Here is a 21428-nt window from a genome sequence, read left to right on the forward strand (position 1 = left end):
AGACTAACTACTCGCACCTACCCATGTCGCACATGGTCTATCAGCCAGATGCGCTACCCTTTCTCGCAAGAAAAGAAAACCAGTCCGTCCTTAGGTTCTGGATATGGTTAGGGAAGCGAGCTGGATTGGTCTATGCTCTTGTGCGAGCCGCGACAAACCTACTGTAGACGATGTAGATAGACATAGACGGATAGTGTAGCGCCTTTAAGCGCCAGTTATATTTTTCTTCTTTTCTTCGCTTCTTTTCTTTCTTTTCAAATCTTGGGAGAAATCACCCGATTTGGCGCTTTGTTGCGAGCCAATTTAAATCAGACCACACACAGCGCAAGCGAGGACCACAACTGTCTTCTGCATAGAAGCAAACACCCCAAGCATCATCAGGCCAGCCATTCAGATGCTGGGATTTCGAAGAGGTGTAGAGAATTCTTCTCAGTTTGTCCGAAGCCAAGAGTACATGCAGAGGATAAAAAAAAACGAAGCATAAACTTGCCGGCTAATGGATATGATAAGTAAACGAAAAAGAGACCAGTCGAGAAAAAAAAAGAATAACAAGGCGCAATAAAAATGGACAAATGTTTCTCTTGCCACGCAGAGAAGTAGTTTGATTCCAACTCTTCTGAGACCATCCCAGACAGAGGAAACGTGCCTACCAACCCCAAAATGTAGCGTTTATTTTCTTATGCCACTTCCACCCCCTACCCCTTACCGCCTATTCAATTCAGTCAATACCGGTAAATCGGCCCGTCAGCCACTGCCTTCCCCGCCGCTCTTGACGTTGACGTCGTCTGTCCGTACCGCTCGTCGCCTGAATCGTCGTATAGGTCCGAAATGGCCGAACCTTGCGTCATGCCCCTATTGCGCGTGCGAGAAGCCAGCGTACCCTCATCAGTCTGCTGCAATTTTGTCCTCGGGGCGGCCACCGCCGGGTCACTGCCCCGTCCTTCGCCCGGCGCCAAACCGGACGCTAGCGTCGAGCCGACGACGAATCCTCCCCCGCCGCCCACGTGCAAGGGTTCGTACGCGCTGTGATTGTCCTTACCTGAAGCACCGCCGGCCCGTGACGACGAGCCGCCGGCGCGGTTGTTACTGCTGCCGCCGCCGCTCTCCTCGACCGGGTCCCGGAATGGGTCCTCGTCGGGCCGCGGCGTCGACCTCGACGACTCGGCCTGCTTGCCCAGCGCCTTGTTGCTCGGCGTCGGCTGGTGTAGCGAAAGACCGTTGGAGTCGGGGCTCCTGAATCGTTCGTCTGGCGTCTCGAGCGGGCTGACCGTGCCGTTCGCCGGCATGGTCTGGGCCTGCGTGGGCGACTGCGCCTGCTGCTGCTGTTTCCTGGCGTTCAGCACGGCCCTTTGATGCAGGTTCAGGGCAGTCTGCAGCTGCTCGTTGGTGTCGATCAAAGACTCCATCGTGTCGTTATCTGGGCTCGGGTTCTCCGCCGTCATGTAGCCCTGGATGGACCTGGACGCACTCAGGCATCGGTTCGCAAACTCCTGAATCAGCTCGTGGTCCAACACCTCGGCCGGCGGGGTGCATGCCACGACCTGTTGCAGTAGCTTGGCCGACGTCCGCGCCTCCTCAAGGCGGTTGGCCAGCTCGATGGGCTCCGGGAGTCGCCGGTTGGTGTGGTGGCGCGAAAAGTAATTTTGTTGTTGTTGGAAGCCGTTCGGTGGCAGACCTCCTGGCGGGCCTCGAGGAGGACCCCCGGGCGGTATCTGTGGCATGTGCGGTATGTTAGTGATGCGCTCACGTTTTACAGTATCTAGCCCCGTGAGTGGTTACAGGGTTTTAGCCTGGAAGTGATAGGTAATATTCGCAATCTCACCCCGTAAGCCTTGTACGCCTTTTCCTTCTCCTTCTTCCACATCTCCAGGATTGGTTGCAGGCCCTCGTCATAACTCTTGGTGGCCTCGAACGCGTCTAGCGTCTCCATAAGCATCTGGCGCACCGAGAAATCACGGCCGTAACGGAGCAGCTCCTTGGATGTGTCGATGAACTTCTTGTCCAGGCTCCGCGTGAACGTCATCCCCGGGTTGTCGGCCAGGATGCGCATGAGCATGATGGCGTTGTACTGGAACGAAGGGCGGGATGTGTAGTCCTTGTGCAGGTACTTGCGGATTATCCGCGCGCACTCGGCGGCGGCGGCGGGTGAGGACTCGGCCGCATCGACGATTGCGGGGAGGAAGGTTACTTCGTCGCCCTGCCATAAGTTAGCGGATTAGCAAATCGTCTGATATGGGCGAAACGCCTATGATGTATTCGAATTTTGAGAAATGTCACGTACCGCATTGTCGCCGCCTCCAGACTCGCAGAATTTCCTCTGTTCAGCGGACCGTTAGTTGTTTACCTTGCCGTCGCGGCGCCTCACGCATAATACTAGGCCGCGTTTGCGCATCGCTGCTGGTAAGATACATACCGCGTTGTAGATTGCGATCGCCTCTGGTGTGTCATCATCGGGGCCGTCAGGGAGGTTGCTACCACTGGCGGCGGGCGCTGCACTTGTGGCTCCTGAGTGGAGGAGAGAAGAAGTAAAATCGTCAGCCCCAGGCAAATATAAATCTCTCGTCTTCGGGAGAAGAGATGCGCTGCCTTGAAAATGCAATACCGTTTGTTGGCCTCCTCTTCATGCCGCCAAGCATCTTGTTGCCGAGGCCCTTGAACCCCTTCATTTCTTTCATGGCCTTCATCGTGTCTTCGATGGTGAGATGTGGAGAGAGTTGTGTCTGGGTATCAGTTTGGTCTGAAGCGACCCAAGTCGTGTAATCTATTCTGATTTTTTTTTTCTGCCGCAGAAGACTAACTGGTCGCCTTGGGGGTCGTTGGATGTTCTTGTCTAACCCAAGTGACTCGCTGCGGTTATCTGACGCGGCGGGACAACAGGGCTGACGACGATCGCGGCGCCACAGACGGACAGGCGGGAGGGGCTCGAAGTTGATTGGGGACGATTCTCGGTCAGGGGATCGATTTGCGGGTTCGGCAAAGATGGATGGATAAACAGCTCAATGCTAAGTCATGGCATGCTCTGGGCTTTCCAAGAAGGTAAATGAGGTGGCCGATTGCAACACAAAAGTTTCCAGAATTGCCTCCTGCAAGTGTTAAAATTGCTCCGCTGACTTTTGACACTTCTTCCAAAGGGCACGAGAAAAATTGAAGGTTGCCTGCCTGCCTGCCTGCTCTCCTCCCCCGGGTGTGTCTGACGCGCTGCTTGGGCTAATTGCGACGTTTACTGTTGAAGGCGCTCCCCAGTTGTGCAGGATGGCTAAGGGACCTGGGACAGGGACAGGGACAAGGGCCAGAATTGGATACCACCCTGTCCCCCTTTCTCTAAACGTACGGAGTAATTGGTCGATCAATTGTTCCCCCGACTTTCTTGAATGGCTGCCTAGTCGTCATTAATTGGCTACTGAAATGATTGAAGTGGATAGAACGTACTGTACTGTACGTATAACTTTCTTATTTTTATTTTGTTATTTTTTTTATTTTATTTCGATGGTGCTAGTGCTGTATACCTTACCTACAGTAGGTACATATCTCCAAAACGTGAAATGGAAAAAAAGAGCTGGTGACTGTTGTAGAGATCAAAAACCCTTCTTTATTTCTGTCATTTTCAACTATCCAAGTCAAGCTGCCACAGCGATGACACGAGGTCAGGCTGCAGCAGTAGCGCAGCAGTTCTTGGTTTGATGGGATGATCATCAAAATCGGGCTATTCTAGAAGCGGAAAAGGACTGTAGTAAGATTGCTGGGGCTGTACCATGAGCAGACTACATTTGGCAAGCAAGGCAAGCCATCAAGCTAGTTTCTATGGGGAATGAATGACAGCGGATGCGGATACTTGCACTTTGTGGCAATTAGAAACACAGCCCATCCGCCAATACGACACTACCTTAGGTTACTTCGCGTTGTGTAACCATTTGGCTTTTGCCGCAGAGGATCTGTTGGGATAAGCATACCACACATTAACAACAGAGGCAAAAATAAAAAGAACAGGAAAAAAAAGTTAAGATAATAATAGTTTTGGTAGGTGTTCAGTGTTTCTAGTTGATACCGATACTTTGTAAAAATACTATGCACAGGACTTGAGGGCTAATACCTGCTACGTACTGTACCTTGGATTGCATTCTGCAGGGACCCCCACCATTGCGGCTGTGCAACCTCCTCAGGGCCAGAAAAAAAAAAGTCCCGTGGATGTGCCTAAATATTGGACAAAGCTGCAATCTGCCGATTATGAATGCGTCGCTGTCCGCCACCCTTATCCCTTCTCAATACCTACTCATAGTAAAAAAACCTAGGGAGACAACCAGTTCTAGAGTATTCGTCCTGCCCCTCCCACGTCCATCTCGTCCACGTCCTCGCGATGCACTCTCCTGACTCGGATCAGTCGTGTACAATCGCGCAAGCTTGGGGCGACACGTCAGATGATAGCCCCTCCCTCTACAACATCCAGCATCCTAGGAGTTGTTGGATTGATCTTGCGTGCGTGTCGCCAGCGGAGAACAGGATTGCAGAACCGCCGGGTTCCCCCCGAAGTCACCCTTTTTTCAAGTGCCGACCGACTATCTATCGTGGGTGATGACGATTTTGAAAGGTCACAGTGAAGACTAATTTTCTCCCCCTCGATCGTCATCACGTCACTTGGCGTTGCTCTCAGCCTCTTGAAACACGTACACATGCATTAGACTTTGACATCGAAGCAGTCTCGTGGTCATGGTGCTGGTAGCTTTCTCCGTTTGAGACCAAGTCTAAACCACGTATTTTAGTAAAAATTGAATGCCGTGTGTCAATAATTACAACTCATCCAGTCTTGATTTTCTCTCTCTAAAATTACATATCCCAGTTCGGGAATGTCATCATGCCGATACGTTTGTTTGTCCTGTACACCGTTTCCATCTTGTGCCCGCGACAAGATTCGTTAGTTCTCAAATAAATAAACAAACCAACGCCCCGTGACATGTCATCTGGCCCTCATAATACAAGATCTAGTCCTCGTCATCGGAGTCCGAGACTATCGTCTCCACAATCAAATTGCCTGACCGGCCAATCTTATCTCCGACGGTCTCAGCTGTGCTAGGTTCGTAGACCTCCCTGGGCATTGGCGAAACTATGCGGAATTTGTACTCGTGTTCGTAGTTGTCCGGTTGCAGCGGGGGCTTCTCGTCGTTCCCTTTCGGGACGTCATAGCACTCGACAAACGCGTAAAGCTCTTCCATGGTAGTCTCTCTGGAAAACCTCCTCACGATCCGCCCTGCACCCGTCTGCTCTGGCATCATAAGCGCGAGTCGGACGACGTCCTTGTCCGCCGCAGGGGGCTCGTCTGCGATCGTCGTGGCCCGCCACGCCTTCCACTGCTGCCTCTTTTCTTCCAGTCGGGCTGCTGCCTCGGCCTCTTCCAATGCCCGCTTTTCGGCTGCTGCTGCGGCAGCCTCAGCTTCCCGTCGTAGACGCGCCTTTTCTCTATCCTTGGCCAGGGAGCGTTCGTAAGCAGAATCCTGATCCGCCCGTAGGTTGCGCGCGGCCTCCTGGGCGACGCGCTCCGCCCGCACGCCGTCCAGATCCGGATTGTGCTTGTTTATGGCGGACCTGATATCCTCGAGGAAGCGCTCCGGAGCGACAGCACCCTGGATACGCTTGATGGTGCCCATACGGGTGCTGCCCTCCTTGGGGGTCAGGCACACGAGACAGGCGAAGGGGAACCTGGTACATCGGTACTCGAACGACACTTGATACGCCTCCGAGTCGACAATGTTCCCTCCCCACAGTATGATGTTGTTCTTTTCGTCCTTGATAAACGACACGACTTCGGGCGAAAGGAGAACGTCCCGCACAAAAGAATCCGTGTCGTCATGCTCGGGCGACAGCAGAACGATGAGCAGGAACTTGAGCTCCCGCTTCGCCGCGTCGTAGGCCTGCGCCGAGCCCCCATCGTACCACGGCAGCTCCCCGGACCCGTAATTCTCCTCAAACTCGCGCTTGAACCGCGCTGCGGCATCCCGCGGCATCAGCTGTCGTCGTCCATACCCTGCAGCGCCGATGGCTCTAGGTCGCATGTTACGCGGAAGCAGGCCGAGAAGGTACACGATCGGTCGAAATAGAGTCGTGGCGATTCTCCAGGTGAGACTGAAAGGCAGCGTGATGATAGACCAGAGGATGGGTACCCTATAGATCCTCGCGGGCTGGGGTACGACCCTGGGCGCCACCTCAGTTCTTTGTCTTCTGCTGCTGACAATATCCATCTCGATGCCGTCCAGGCTATCTTGGAGATTTTCGAATCGCGCGATGCCGCCGAGGCCGGGACCTCCCGCTTGCTGACTTCGCTCCTGCGCCGCAAGGGCTTCGGCTACGGGATCGGGCTGCTCGCCGTCAAAGAATTTTGCGATTGCTATCTGAGTTTTGGAGTCAGCATTTCTTTCTCGTGCTAGAGCTGACGGAAACCTGACTGAACTAGGTATGCACATACTTGGGCGTTCCATTGTGATCTCTGTAGCAGTGGAATGGCATCCTGGACGGATTGGTCTGTAATCATGGTATACTGCTGCAGCGCCTCTTGCTGCTCCGGCGAGAGGTCGCTGATGTCCGGCTCTCCGTCAGCCATGGCTGCTATGAGTGAAGCTCGGAAGCACTCGGACTAGTAAGTGTTCGTCTCAGTTGGTTTCGACCAGGTAAGAGTCAGCCCCGCAGATATCCCATCGAGTATTCAATGTAGTATATTCCCCGGAGGTCGAAATATTTGTGCCGATAGAAGTGAGAGGTTGTGACGTTAATCGATGCAAGTTTGAGGGAGGTGAGTAAAAAAGGAATATGTAGAAAAGTGAAATTGCGCGACGTGGCCAGTTGGGTCCTGGTCAACGAGTGATCAATACCAACAATAGATAAGCGCGGGTTTTAATAGTTAGATGTAGGTCGCCTTCTTTTTGTCTTCATTGCCTAAAAAATTATTTTTATTCCAATTTTTCTCCCCATCAAACCCTGTTGAATTTCCGTCAAAGGTCGAGCTTCAAGTCGTTGGGGTGATAAAGCTTCCCGCTTCGGAGCTGTAGCACGACACGAGTGGGTGCCCGGGTAGGCGGGTTGGCGACCGACAGGTTGAAGAGGTACTTGTCCTGGCTGCGTGAATATATGACAAGGGCATGTACTTCCTATCCGGCTGACCAGTACCTCATCTTGAATTTTGTCTCCGTTGCACAACGAATTACGTAGTGTCATTTCGTCCTTGGGGAAGCGGGTCCTTCGGCTTCGAGTTGGTGGGGTTACTGTCCAGTTAATATCGCGCACATGAGTGGTATTTAGAGTACTTGTGGATTGGAGGTTAGTCAGGTTTCGACAGCAGGTGACAAATATGTCCAAGCTCATTCCACGTCCCACCATCAATAGAAGCGAGGCTGATCCGCCCGCATTCAAGCCTTGCTCCTTTGCATGCCGGCTAGCCCACCTATTTGCTGCCCGCAAAACCTTGTAGGTGCGGACCCGCACGGTCGGAGATACATGGCTCCCTACCACTACCATTAATTAGGTGGAATCCATCCCAAACATCCAATCGCGGTCTACGTCAGGAGGAGCCCTCCGCGCTTCGGCTTCTATCACTGAGACAGTTTCCGTGAACCCTGACTTTAGTTCCATGTTCAGCTATTACCATCGAATTCTGGCTAGGTTGGATGCAATGGATGGCAGTTGATTGTCAGGTTTCAGTAAGTCTAGGTAATCTCCTGTGCATTCCTTCGTTCTCGCCCGCCGAGGCCACACCGCGCCATCATCATCAGCATCGGCAGCTGCCGCGACTCGACATGTTGCGACCCAAACGATACCCCACACACCGACAACAAGCAAGAGAGTTGGCCTCGACATATTAGTCTCCATCGTCCTTTTGCAGCTGTGGCGACGCTCGCAGTGGCAGCTAGTGTGCTTTCGCCGGTGATGGTTGGGCAGCGACGGTGCTCCCACTGCTCGTCTACACCTGTTGTTCCTACTCTGGCTCGTTGTCGGGAAGGCATCAGTCGTTCATTCGCATTACTCAACAAGATTATATGCTAATGCGACGCGCAAACCTCCAGAGCTTGTAGACCGGGTCAAGGGTTTCGGCAACCACGACGACCTGACTTGACAATAACCAACCCTTTAGCCCCTTGCGCCGGGGCGGCTCCTCCCTTCACTATCGCATCGCAATGGCAACCACTCGCTACAACTCCAACGACTTCCGTCGCCAGCTCGGCTCTCCGAGACCAAAAGGCCGTGGTACGTACATGGCATAGTCATGTTCCCAACCGGAAGACACACGATCGTCTTTTCCCATCTCCTCCCGCTGCTTCGCCAAAATCACCTCCCCCTCCCCTGCACACCTGCAGAAATACATTCCCATGGGGCCAGACGCATTCGAGATCAGCCCTGGGAGCACTCGTCGAAATCTGACCAATTCTGACCCTGAATTTTGGCCAAAAACAGCGGATACGAAAGACACTCTGTGTCGGAACATACTTATATATGGCCACTGTCGATACGAAGATGCTGGCTGTGCTTTCAACCATGACCAAACCAAGAAGTCTCCAAAACCTGATACGTAGGTATTACCCATGTGAATGATCTTGCGACCCCTGCCTTCTTCTGGGTTTGATATGATCGCTTCCTCGTTGCATCACGATCACTATACTCATCAGCCTCTACCTCTGGCGTTCTTGAATGGCACTTTTTATATGACGGACGACACGGGAGAATGGCAGTTGATGTCCTTACTTCCTGGTGACCATCGGTACTCCAGGGTCCACTTCATCTGAGGGGGATTGATGGTAAAAGAAAACTGGCGAATGCAAATGAGGGGCAAAAGATTTGAAACGGCGCTCTGTGTCTACACATCATCACGGCAATATGGTTGGATTGGTACCCGTTACAGGCGCATCTAAAGACCAACCCGGTGAATGACATGCGGGAAAGGGGGCAATCATGATATTTTGATGATCAAGACGAGGAATGATGGATAGAGGGGGTGTCACCAGCTCTTGGAACCTACTCTCCCAAGACTTTTTTTTTTCTTTTTCTGACAGAAGCTTATACCTGGAGGCCTCACGAAGCACCCATGGTTGAAGATGACTGCAGAACGAATTTTGCCCGCTCAACATTTTTCACTACTCTCACTGCGCATTCACTCAAATTTGATCACTTGGAACCACTTGAAAACATGCTAACAATCATTGCTCTCGCAGAACAACACGCAAGACTCTCAATGTAGATTCTGCGCCCTTCACTCCGGCAGTGTCATCACAGCCATCCAAGAAAACATTCTCTTCATCTCATGCAGCCAGTGCTGCTGTCTTTACGCCAAGAGCAACAGGTACACCAGACTCTGGGTCTTTTTTGTGGTTTCTATGCTTGTGATCTTGCTAATCAAGAGCCACTTCCAGCTGCAACGCCCACTGGGACTCCCACCGCTCAGGAAACCGACATACCGCCTGCAGCAAACACTCCCAGCGCTTTTAGCAATATTGCTGCGATCAGAGAGTTCACTCCACAGCAACAAAACTACGACCTCACCACTAATGGTGCTGCTGCGGCCACTCAGGATGCCTCTCTCAACTATGACCCTTTCACAATGAACAGCGTGGCCAGCGCCCTACCCGCCGCTCAGTATAACCCTTATGCTTCCACCGATCACACTGGCTTGGTAGCCCATGGTGGTGCTTACTTCCCCAGCGCCCAAGCCGGTTATCAATCGTTGATACCTCCAGTCCGTGTCCCTTCCCGTAGAACAGGAGCCAGGTGTGTTACGTGACTGAGTCTTATCAACTAACAACCGATCATACAGTCTTTTCACCTATACGCTCCAATTGGCCCCTACAGAGAAGACCTACAGCCATGGCAGCGCTCAACTTATGACTTCTTTATGCCCGAGAACCTGAGACTGGAGTTGCAGAACAAATCCCATGCTGCGCTTCAGACTATGACCGGTTAGTTTCATGGAACTTATATATGCAGACTTGGTAATTACTCTGTACATGATGCTGAAAATTCTACAGGGACCGCTGCTTTGCAGATGCCCCAGGTGGGCAACTACCATACACTGGTCACTTTAGACAAGACTAGCAACAGGAAATCATCCAGTCTATTCGGCTACGTGACATGGGTCTACAAGGCCGTCTCGGGCAAGACCAGTAGACTCTATTCCCTGAGGCGCCTGGAGGGTTTCACCGTGTCCAATGATCAAATCCTCAGACCGGTCAAGGAGTGGAAAAAGATAACGAACGGCAACATCGTAGCTATGCAAGATGCCTTTACCACGAGAGCTTGGGGAGACAGCTCATTGATGTTCTCGTTCGAGTATTTCCCTCTGGCAGAAACTCTGATGGAGCACCATTTCCCCAACGCCCAGCACAAGACCTCATTTCGCAGCAACACCAACCACCAGGCGAGCGAGACGGTTCTCTGGAGCTACATAGTTCAGATATCCAACGCGCTGAACTCGATACACAGCAACGGACTGGCTGCCAGATGCATTGACGCCACCAAGATCATCATCACAGGCAAGAATCACATTCGCCTGAGCTCCTGCGGCATTCTCGATGTCATCAACTACGAAAAGTCAAAGCCGATGGCGGAGCTTCAGGAGGAAGACTTCGTCGCATTCGGGAAGTTGATCGTATCACTGGCGACCAACACCCCACCGACGGGCCTCAACCTTGGTAAGGCGATAGAGCAGATGGGCAGGAATCACTCCAGCACGCTGAAGGATATGGTCCTTTGGCTGCTCAACCCACCTCAGGCTCCGGGGCAGAAGACTGTCAAGAATCTCGTCGCAGGGATTAATGAGCATGTCATGACCGCGTTCGACGCGCAACAGCGGCAGTCTGATATGCTGTACTCGGAGCTATATCGTGAGGTGGAGAACGGGCGAGTGCTTCGGCTGCTGATGAAGTTGGCAACCATCAATGAGCGCACCGAGTATGACAAGGACGCAGGGTGGTCCGAGAATGGTGACCGGTATATGCTCAAGCTGTTTCGGGACTACGTCTTCCACCAAGTGGATGCCCAGGGCAGGCCCGTGCTTGACCCGGGTCATATGCTTCGCTGTCTATCAAAATTGGACGTCGGGACCGAGGAGCGCATCAAGCTGACGTCTCGCGATTGCGAGACGGACTTCCTGGTGACATATAAGGATCTTAAAGGCGCTGTGCAGAGCGCTTTCGGCGAATTGCTCAAGGGCAGCGGCAACGGTCGTGGCGGGCCAGTGGCGAGTGGTAGTGGCCACGGCGTCCATCACCCTTCCCACCGTGATCGATTCTAAAAGAGGCGGGCCTGATACGCGAGCGAAACGAGAAGTGGAGGAAATAAGAACAGCAATCAGTCAGCCGTGAGGACATATCAACCAGCCCTTATGGTGTTTGACAGTGCTTTGGGAAATTCTACTCCTACGACCCCAATAACGATATTACGGTCCTGATTAAGCTCTATTCATCACAACAAGACGATATATACGTATAATGGGCTATCAATCAGCGTTCGAGTCCTCTTGTTATCGACTTGCAGCTGGAAAAGAACAGCCCAGGTACGAATGCTGTTGGCTTAACGTGTGATCAAACAATCTGGTGTCCATTTTTGTCTCATTGATCAAATTCCTCTTATCAAATCAACGTTATATATTCATTCCCCAGTCTCGACCACCTGATGTTATATACACACAACGAGGTTCTTCTCATATTGTTTGTTATTGGGCTCTGCAATGGGATCCAAAAGGTGGAGGAACTACAAGGTTTGTCGAGGTAGGATAGACGGAGGCTAAGCAACAAACTTTGAATAAGAAACAACTATCAGTTCTTTAACCCGATGGATGAAAATTATGAGTAGCAAAGGTGGGAAATGGGGGCTTCTCCACTTCTGTGCTCTCCAGTGAAATCGTTAGTTATCAGATAACCAACGACTCTCGAATCCCGTCTCTATGATAGTAAGTTCTTTTCCAAAGGATTAGGCACAGAATATGTGAACAAAGAAGGATATCGAATCCTTTCACCTCACCACCCTGGGTATTTATTAAGCTTTGGTCTCCGGCTGGCATAGACATATCTGTCATGCGCCTGGCGTTGATCTGGCCGCCGTATCTACAAGAGATAACCACACTATTTCTGCTCTTATGGTTTTGTTCTCGTCCCACACGGCTCTTTGAGAGATAACCGCCTCTCTCTGCCCATTTCCATCTTGCCTTTGTTACAGTTAAAGGCCGTTGAAAAGAGCCCAAAAGACATGACTTTCTGTCTTTCTTCTTTAAACTCTTTTATCACTCTTCCTGTCACCTCATATATATCCGTCCCTGCCGTCACTCGTCATCCCCCTGCTGCAAAAACGGGTTTGCAATGGATTCTGAGCCGTCCGTGGGGCTGATGGCGACCAGGAGGGTGCCGCGTACGACGACGAGGCCCAGTGACCGGCTGGACTCGTTCCCTTCTTCGTCTGTCGTTGAGTGGTTCAAAGACCGGTAGTGTCAGTCACGGATATAAGTCACCTCGTCCCTCAATGGGCTCGTCGAGTGATAAGGAGGGGCTTTATGCGCGCAAGCCTCCAAACAATCTGCTGCGGCTGTTTGGATACTCGTCGCTCAAGAGTCTTCTATATGCTCCTCAAGTAAGGGGCGGAACATACCTCTCATGGTCTCCTTGACCTCATCCAGCACCAGGTTCATGAGCGCATCGTAGCCCTTTAAAGTTCCAGTGACTGTGTATGTCTCGCGCATATGGGTTAGTATGTCTTTTCATACCACCAAGTCGCACTTTTCCACACCTGCGTCAAGGAAGAGGCTTCTTACCCTCGCGCCCGCCGTTAAACTTGACCTGCACTTCCTTGTCCATGTATTTCGCCAGGTCCAAGATGTTCTCCTTCTTTGGCCGCTCGCGCTCGCCCTGCTGGTCGTTGTTCTTGCCGCCGTGGTGGTGGTCGCCGCCCCTACCGCCGCGACCTCCACGGTCACCCCCGCCACGTCCTCGGTAGTTGCCCCGGTTGCCGCCGCCGCCGCCTCCGCCTCGGTGTGGCCGGTCGGCCATGATATCTTTTCTTATGTTTCTGAAACGGGGTGAGAGAAGAGAGCGGTGGGTGGGGGAGTTTATAGTCGATTGAGTATTGAGTTTCTTGTGAAACTCGGGAGTTGGAAAGTTGGTGAATGATTCGTGAGAGTTGTTTGGCGCGGTGTGGTGTCTGTTGGCTTGAGTGGGATTGCGCAAGCTAAGAAGCTTTGAGGTAACCCGGGGTAATAGCTTGCTGGACGGGAAGCTTCCCAAAGGCAAACAAAGCTTCGGATCGCGAAACGTTCGGACGACCCCACGTTTTGATAGGGGCAGAATTCGGTTCACCGCCACGGATCCACTTGCCGAATGTGCCTGATGCATAGCGGGAGGCGGAGTGGGTCAACAGGGAATCAATCAAGACTGGCGCGGGTCGTCGGCGCGTATCAATTTGTTGTTGTATTCGTTCTGCAGCGCAAGGTACCTCGTTAACCAGACTACATGCAGGCTTGGGTCGGGATTTTTTTTTTTCCTTTTTTTTTTTTTTCCTGTGATATCAAGGGCAAATGTATTGCCAGAAATGTGTAGTGTCAGGTTGAAACTGAGACAGATGATACCTGTTTATCATAATGAAGGCTTGTGTTTATTTCTTTCATGATGCAAATCCCAGATCTCGCTGGTTTTTGAAGCTTGGTATTACAACCAATTCTTACATGGAGACCACGTCTGAAATTTTGCATAAACCAACTCAGCGATTCCGATTGACACGCCATTGTATAGATCAACACCAAACAGATTCAAATATGCTTCTTCGCAATGAAATCGACTCAAAATAATCAGCATACAAGCGAGTCCTTCCATTGACTTCAACAAACCATAACCGCAGACGACTGCCCATATATAGGTACATGACCGGCTACATTGAGTGGGGGATGCCACGAGGTAGGTGAGTTGCCGAGACACGGCTCCCAAGCGTACCGAGTTCAAACTCACTGTCAGTAATGATCGATTATCTGCTTGTTACTCTAGTCTTGAGTGGCCTTTGTCGTCTCTCTTTGCTCAGGGGTAGCACGAGAAAATGATCGCTGTGTGTTTCTATAGTTTCCAGGAAACCAGACACTCGTTGTAATCAAGGCCGCCGAGTGTAATGCTCTTGTGGTGTCTTTTGTGATGGCAAGGAAACCTTCTGAGATCTTGGATTGCAGTCTGTTCCAATATCGAGCTTGAGTACTTCTCCCGTGGCCGTTCTTGCATGACAACTTTGTGCTTCTGGGCCTCAATTGTTTCTTTGAGGTATTAATAAGTCAATTCCAGGCGATTGCTTACAACTATAAAGGGAGCATTGGACATGGAATTAGCTTGGCTTACTGCATCCAAAGGGGGGCCAGAGAGGAAAATTGGTATGTAGGTCCGGAAGGACTTGTGATTGAGGAAACAGTCTGTAATACTTCCGGACGCCTGACAAGATAAACATTGAACTGAAGCGAAAGGGCTCAGTTCGAGAAATTTACTAATTGTCCAACCCAATAGGAAGAAGGATAGAAACTAATAGTTATGGAAACGAGTATCAGATTCGGTGTGTTGATAGTTGATAGCGGGGTTCCTCGCCATGATATAAGGCAGTCATGGACAGGGTGGACAAGCATCCGAAATCTCGGGGGTCCAGGTCACTCCCATAGAACATACACAGTTTTGGTGCTGCGGCCACTTATAACCAATTCCTGAAGAGTAAGGTATTCAATTCTCCACTTGGTATCGAAAGCTTTGCGCTCGTCACAGTTTGCTTTGTTGATGTGCGTGGGTGCTCAAGACCCAATCGACATCAACACGAGAACTCTTTTTTCAAGTGTAGATGGCTTGACAGTAACACTTGATCTAGGGCGCCGTCTTGCTGGTAACAGACTATACAGTAAATAATCTATGATCAGTAACACATCAATAGAAACATTCGTCAAGGTATATTTGGCTCCGTGGAGATTTAACTCCGAGAATCAACGTGAAAAGTGGCAAAACAGGTCACCCTCGACACCCCAGGAAAACCACTAAATGACGGCCTTGTCCAACTACTCCTGCCAAATGTTGCTCCTGCTGCTTTCCAACTACGTTAGGTTGATAGTCTTTGCTCCGCACACACATTTCGGGTTTGGCACTCGCGTTCGAGTTTATGGAGTCGCCCATTTTGGACACGATTTCACCACCTTTTTGCCTCGTAAGCCAGCATCAAACCTACTGCTTCCTGAATCTACCTAGGGAAAGACTAGGTATAAAAACTGAGAGTCTATCTGCCATGGCAGACTCAAGTAATATGGAGTCGGAAATGTCTCGTAGACCCAATGAACCGCTCTTGTGTGCCTGACGAAAATTTCCTCGACTGTAGCAAACTCAATCCGATATGAACATGAACAAGTAGGGCACATGCTCCGTGGGGCTGGGGTGATTGGCAGCTGAACAGGGGGATCCGCTCGATATCAGCACGACTCCTATTAAGACACCTCAGGTACCTTACCTTACACAATGTGAAGATAATAGCAGAAACCATTATTTCTTACCCGGTGAACAAGGATGCAAGTCCTCACCGGTCAGGAAGACTCAGTCTAGGAAGATGCATGAATATCGAGCAACCTAGGAACATGAAGTACATATTGAGTTGAAGAATAGACTAAAAGCAAATTATCAACTTGTCTGGGCCTACGCAGCACTGCATATTCAAGGTCGTGCAGCCCGTGTTTAACTTTGCTCTAGGTCGGCAAGTAAGGTCCCTCCCCTACCTCCTTGCTTGCTTTGCTTTATTTATCTGTAGTCTGCATCCCCGTTTCATTGGTCCAACCCTGGTGTTGACTACTCCTTCCTTCTCTTAAATAGGTAGGAACCCCCCTCAACTTGGGCCCAAGCAGTCAGACAAAGACAAGAGTCCGCTTTTTACTACGGACTAACTCAACTCGACTACCCCTAAATAAAAATAAACACAATAAAATAAGGCAACTCCCAACCACGACGCGGAACCTTCGCTTTTTGTCCACCAACCAACCAACCAACCAATCAACCCACCCCCAAAAGAGCCACGGCGAAACCGACCGTCGTCGCTTGTAACGACAAAAAGATGCTGCATTGACCCGTGTTGGCACTGCAACTGCTGAACCGATTTTTTCTTCTTTTCGTCTTTCTCTTTTCTAATTCCCCTTGAGCTTGGATTTAGCACTGCATAGGCGCTTTAATTGTTTCTTGCTGGTCGCTACACATTTTTTTTTTCTTTCTTTGACCAGGTCATTCCTTCCCTCATACCTTGACGTTTCCGCCCCAATCTCTCCACTCCCTTAAACACAAATCCCGCCAAGACAACTTGTCGCGTTTGTGACACTCGTCCTTTTTCCCATCTTCCACCATTCGATTCTTACATCTAGACGCGTCATTTACCTTTTTCTTACCGACGTATTTCAACTTGATTCGATTCGATTTGGCTCGTGCGCGTTTCGCCCGCCGTCATGGCTGCTGACATGGCCGCGCTTCCTTCCGATTCGAGCTTCGTTGGCGGCTTGCCCACAGACTCGAGCTCGAATCCCGCGTCCTTCAGCTCAACACCCCCGACCAGCATCTCCGACAGCGGCGACCTCGCCAACGACACCCCAAAGCCCGCGATCGAGTCTGTCATTGCTCGGCTCGAGCAGCCTGATGCTGTTATAGTAGCAGTCTCTTGTGCTGATGCCCCAGGCGCTGACACGGATCTGACATTGCCTTCCGAGACCTCCCGAACTGAGCCGTCCCACGAGGATAACACTCCAACGCGCCCGCGCCGCTCTCGGCACTCGGAACCCGTCATATATAATCTTGTAAAACTGAGTGGAACCGCGCACCACGGAAATCGCCGATCAAAAGGGGACAATGTCGTGGACAGGAGGAGGCGTACCACCGCTGGCGCGTCCCTGACAGGGGACGGCAACCATGGTTCAGAAGAGAGCTCGGAAAAACCAGGTGAATTGGTACAGGATGGTATTGAGGCCCTCGATATGGATTGGTCTGTTGACCAGATTCCCACACCAAAGAGCGCTCGCTCGCTGCGCGCCAAACAACCTCCACCAAAACCTCAACCCTCGGGCAACAAGATCAAGACATTTGCGCGTGCTTTCAGCACATCTGTTCTCTCACGGAGGTCAACACGTCTCTCAGGCCCTGTTTCCGGCAGTTTGACTGAGCAGTTGGCGTCCATGAAACCCCGCGCGCGCAAGTCTTTTGAGCAGTCCCACTCCATGGCCCGGGAGCTCATGCGGCTGGCGGACACGAAAGAATTCGCAAAGGTGGAGGAGAAGCCGGTTATCACAAGTATCTGGGCAAACGGAAAGTACTACGAGTCGGTCGAGGCTGCTGATGCTGCCAAAGCTGCCGCTGATGCGGTTTTCAGGGGCAAGGCAAATCTTGTGACCGTGACCAAGGGAGAACAATCCGAGGCCGCGGCGGCGCAGGTGGACCGGAAAGCATCGGAAGCCGCCGACGATGACTCAAAGGTCCAAGCTGAAGATGAGGAAGCTGCCCCCGAAGGTCCCCCAACATTGCCCCCTCCGAAACGCCAGAAAAAGTGGCTAGACAAGGGTCTTTATGCCGGGCAGACAGTTGAAGATATCACCAAGACCCTCACAAAGGAAGAGAAGAACGCCTTGGCCAAGATCCCATTCCTCGAAAAGCCCGCCCCAAAGAATAAGGCTTTGCCATTGCCCATGTACAATGGTCTCCGCACTTTGATGAAGGGGAGGGACTTTAAACTACCATACGACGTTTGCCACCCTTTGGCGGATCAGCCAAAGCCTAAAGAGTGGCGTAAAATAACCAAGAGTAAGTTCTTAAAGACTATCAGCTACTACGACGAACAGCACCGGATTCTGGTGGCCTGTTTGTACTTTGCGTTGACTAACAACCACGCAGGTCGTTTCGTTGGAGAATCTTTATCTCTATGGAAAAAGAATTACTACTTCGACGATCGCTCTACATGCGTATGTACTAAGGATGATGGTTGCGGAGAGGACTGCCTCAACCGCTCAGTCTTGTACGAGTGCAACGACACAAACTGCAACGTAGGCCGCGAGCACTGCCAAAACCGGGCCTTCCAGGACTTGCAGGACCGTACCAAGAAGGGCGGCAGCTATCGCGTGGGCGTCGAAGTTGTCCACACAGGCCCTCGAGGCTTTGGTGTACGGGCCAGCAGGTGTTTTGAGCCTGGACAGATCATTATGGAGTACGCCGGCGAAATCATAACTGAGGAGGAATGTGAGCGCCGCATGAATGAGGTCTACAAGGACAATGAGGTATGTTTCGCTTGCCATAAGCCACGACCCCTCCTCGCACGACCCCTCCATATTCCCTGTCTGGTATTCGCAACCTCAACTCTACCCAAGGAGGTTGGGACCAAAAGTCTATCACGTGATTTTTGTTTTCTGAAGTCTCTACTGACATGTTCACTACTTTTTTCACTTGATATAGGCATACTATCTCATGTCGTTTGACCAAAACATGATCTTGGATGCTACTACTGGCAGCATTGCAAGATTTGTGAATCATTCATGCTCACCCAACTGTAGAATGATTAAATGGATTGTCTGCGGGAAGCCCAGGATGGCCCTCTTCGCTGGCGACAATCCCATCATGACAGGCGAGGAGCTGACTTACGACTACAATTTCGACCCATTCTCTGCTAAGAACGTCCAGAAGTGCTTGTGCGGCAGTGATAACTGCCGTGGTGTTCTGGGACCCCGAACCCGTAACGACAACACGGCCAAGGCCAACGGAGCCGGAAAGGGGAAGAACTCACCACCTTCTAAGAAGCAGACGGTGAAGGCCACCGTCAAGGCAAGCAAACGCAAGCTTAAGGAGCTTTTGCACGGCACTGCGGATGACGAGAAATCGGCTACCAGTCCAGCTAAGAAACGCAAGATAAAGGTCGCAGTGAAGCGCTCCATCTCTAATGCTGGACTCAAGGTCGCTAAAGGCGCCAAGACTGCCTCCAAGATTGTGAAGCGCAGCGTATCATCCATCACAGTCAACGCCGAAAACGATAAAACACCAGCACCAGCCAGTGGTGTCAACAAGACGACTCCTCGACGTGCCGCCACCTCGGCGCTCCTTACTAAGGCCGCCAAAGTCACCAAGAAGACGCCTACCTCCAAGAAGATTACAAAGGGCAAGGCAGCAGCTGTGTCAGCCCTGGTAGGCGGCAAAAAGCATACTCCCAAGTTGGCAGCCAAATCAACAACTGCCAAGAAGTCTACCAGCAAGACAAAGGCCACGATTGTGGCCGCTGCACAGGCAGAAGAGGCTTCCACGCCCACTGCCTCTCCAAAAGCGAAGAAACCGGCAAAGAAAACTGGCACTGCTACACCGGCATCACGCAAAAAGGCTGGCAAGGGTGAGGCGGTCCAGAAACGCGAACCTTCACCGCGGACCAGGAAGCCAACCGCAAAGGCCCTCGAGGCCACAACGACAGTTGAGACTGCTGTTTCTGCGCTCAAGCCCAAGGCTGGATCCGGGATCTTGAAGTCGGTGCCACGTCGGAAGTCGACAGGCACGCTACTCGGGAAGACTAAGCAAGGGAAAGCATCAGGCCGACAGTCGACCCTGTCAAATTTTCTCAAAAAGGCTAGCTCCTCGAACGATCTGACACAGGAATATGAGGTTCCCGACAGCCCCGTGCGTGAGACTCTCAGACCTGCGGCTTCCCGCATCTCCAATGTGACATCACCACCAAGGCCGAGTAGGAAGGCATTGGAGATTTCCAGAGCGCTCAACCAGGTTCGCCTCGTCCCCAACGATGAATGATCGAAGTCACACAGGGGAATACAATTTGAACTGGTCATTTTTCTTCTATTTTACAAGTAGCTGAGTGCGGTGTCTGCGCGCGGACACCTCAGTTTTGCGGCATGGACTTTGAACGCTAGTTGCTATTTTACGCCCATTTTGCATGCGAACGAGAATTGGCAGCATGTTTCTGGGACAGCTGACAAGGTGCTTGTCTTCCATGGTCTTCTATCAACATTGGCCAGTCTGAAGACCTTTGCTGCATCCGACTAGCTAATTCTTTATGCTTTGAGAAGCATGGCATCGGGAGGAGGAGGGCATTAGCCCTGGCAGCACTCTGTAATCATTTTTACATATATTTACCACCATCTACAGAGGACAACATAAACCAATCCCCGGAGGACTTGTGAGGATTGATGATATAGGGAGGGGGCGGGAATCATGTAAGATAACATCGAGGAGGGAGTTTGGGGAGGAGGGATGACGGTCGCTTGCGTTTCCTTAACTATCTCTGAGTTTCTGCTTTTACTACCCACTGTTCCCTTAGCCCAATTTATCCATGTTTTCTTTTCTTTTCTCTTTTCTTTTTGGCCTAGGCGTCTCTGGGTGGGGGAAAGCATCGACGGGCAGAGTCTTTCAGTGTTAATACAATTACAATCAATTGTTTATCCAAACAAACCGAGTGGCGTCGAATATCCCGCTTGTCTTCACGTGGCTTGTCGCATCTTTTTGTTTATCACTCTGGTCACGAGTGGAGGAGGGGTTGCTTTGGTGGTATCTGCCTGCTGCTAACCGGTGATTTACAGCTTCTCAGCTTGCCATATCTCCCAAACGTGAAAATTTTCACATAATCCTCCACGAACATGGTGGTTCACGTCAGCTGCAAAAGCTTTCAGGAGTAGCCACACTGTCATTGGCGAGAATACTAAAGCGAAGGGGTGCGAGGCCTGCAGCAACCATTTTGAAGATCTATTGGGGGGTAGAAGGCAGAGAAAGCTACAGCTGATTGGTTCAATTTAGGAGGGGGGACTCAAGGCCAAAAAAAAAAAAAAAAAAAAAAAAAAAAAAAAAAATGATTAGCCAATCTTGCCTGCCTGCCTGCATATCGTCCCCCCTGGCAAATCAGTGTTCTTGTCGCAGTTTTTCCGCAGAGCCGCAACAAATCACACATACATACATACATACATACATACACACACAACCTAGGTTTCTTTCTCACTGGCCTGCCCGCCGATACCCACCTTCTTAACGAGCTTGGGTTGTTACCCGAGGGCACAAATAAAGAACTGCGAATGGGAGAAAAAAAAAGAAGAAGACAAAAGAGTCGTCTAGTATCGTTAGGGGATAGCGCAATCGTTAACGTTCCGCTGGGCCGGGTTCCATTGATGAAAAGAAAGAGAAAGGTGGAGGGGGAGGAAAGAGATGCAACAAAAATAAATTAAGAGCGAGGCTCGACCCTGTAGGCCCTGAGTGGCTACTTTACGATATCACTATTGAAAAATCTAGGACAAAAAGAAAAGGCATATCTGTCTCGGTTATTCTTCAGTTGTTCTGTTTGTGTGCCACAAAGCGGGCTGTCAACTGCAAGGGAGTCCGCACAGGTGCTGCATGGAAACCCGGAGTCCCAGGCTGTTGTCAGTTTAGGTTCAATGGTCACACCAAACTTCCTTCTCACGGCGC

General features: G+C 51.1%; 5 protein-coding genes across 5 annotated transcripts; 2 read left to right on the forward strand and 3 right to left on the reverse strand.

The window, feature by feature from the left end:
• Window positions 1–140: 140 nt before the first annotated feature.
• Window positions 141–3258, reverse strand: PgNI_10429 (uncharacterized protein). Its single transcript, XM_031130400.1, has 5 exons — window positions 2603–3258; window positions 2414–2505; window positions 2282–2317; window positions 1823–2197; window positions 141–1712 (listed from the first exon to the last, which is right to left on the reverse strand). Exons 1-5 carry the CDS (start codon window positions 2682–2684, stop codon window positions 723–725), a joined length of 1575 nt encoding a protein of 524 aa, XP_030979845.1. The 5' UTR covers window positions 2685–3258; the 3' UTR covers window positions 141–722.
• A 1535-nt stretch (window positions 3259–4793) lies between these two features.
• PgNI_10430 (uncharacterized protein) lies at window positions 4794–7254 on the reverse strand. The gene is made up of 2 exons (XM_031130401.1): window positions 6455–7254; window positions 4794–6380 (listed from the first exon to the last, which is right to left on the reverse strand). Exons 1-2 carry the CDS (start codon window positions 6587–6589, stop codon window positions 4977–4979), a joined length of 1539 nt encoding a protein of 512 aa, XP_030980394.1. The 5' UTR covers window positions 6590–7254; the 3' UTR covers window positions 4794–4976.
• A 179-nt stretch (window positions 7255–7433) lies between these two features.
• PgNI_10431 (uncharacterized protein) lies at window positions 7434–11790 on the forward strand. The gene is made up of 7 exons (XM_031130402.1): window positions 7434–7682; window positions 8046–8226; window positions 8434–8548; window positions 9189–9316; window positions 9387–9709; window positions 9788–9929; window positions 9999–11790. The coding sequence occupies exons 2-7, from the start codon at window positions 8157–8159 to the stop codon at window positions 11261–11263; spliced, it is 2043 nt and encodes a 680-aa protein (XP_030980393.1). The 5' UTR covers window positions 7434–7682; window positions 8046–8156; the 3' UTR covers window positions 11264–11790.
• Window positions 11791–11990: 200 nt separating this feature from the next.
• PgNI_10432 (uncharacterized protein) lies at window positions 11991–13225 on the reverse strand. Its single transcript, XM_031130403.1, has 3 exons — window positions 12776–13225; window positions 12613–12684; window positions 11991–12423 (listed from the first exon to the last, which is right to left on the reverse strand). The coding sequence occupies exons 1-3, from the start codon at window positions 13008–13010 to the stop codon at window positions 12290–12292; spliced, it is 441 nt and encodes a 146-aa protein (XP_030980392.1). The 5' UTR covers window positions 13011–13225; the 3' UTR covers window positions 11991–12289.
• Window positions 13226–15880: 2655 nt separating this feature from the next.
• Window positions 15881–20466, forward strand: PgNI_10433 (uncharacterized protein). Its single transcript, XM_031130404.1, has 3 exons — window positions 15881–17792; window positions 17883–18262; window positions 18438–20466. The coding sequence occupies exons 1-3, from the start codon at window positions 16451–16453 to the stop codon at window positions 19767–19769; spliced, it is 3054 nt and encodes a 1017-aa protein (XP_030980391.1). The 5' UTR covers window positions 15881–16450; the 3' UTR covers window positions 19770–20466.
• Window positions 20467–21428: the final 962 nt, after the last annotated feature.

The sequence above is a fragment of the Pyricularia grisea genome, chromosome VII (assembly GCF_004355905.1).
Source record: "Pyricularia grisea strain NI907 chromosome VII, whole genome shotgun sequence".
Lineage (NCBI taxonomy): Eukaryota > Fungi > Ascomycota > Sordariomycetes > Magnaporthales > Pyriculariaceae > Pyricularia > Pyricularia grisea.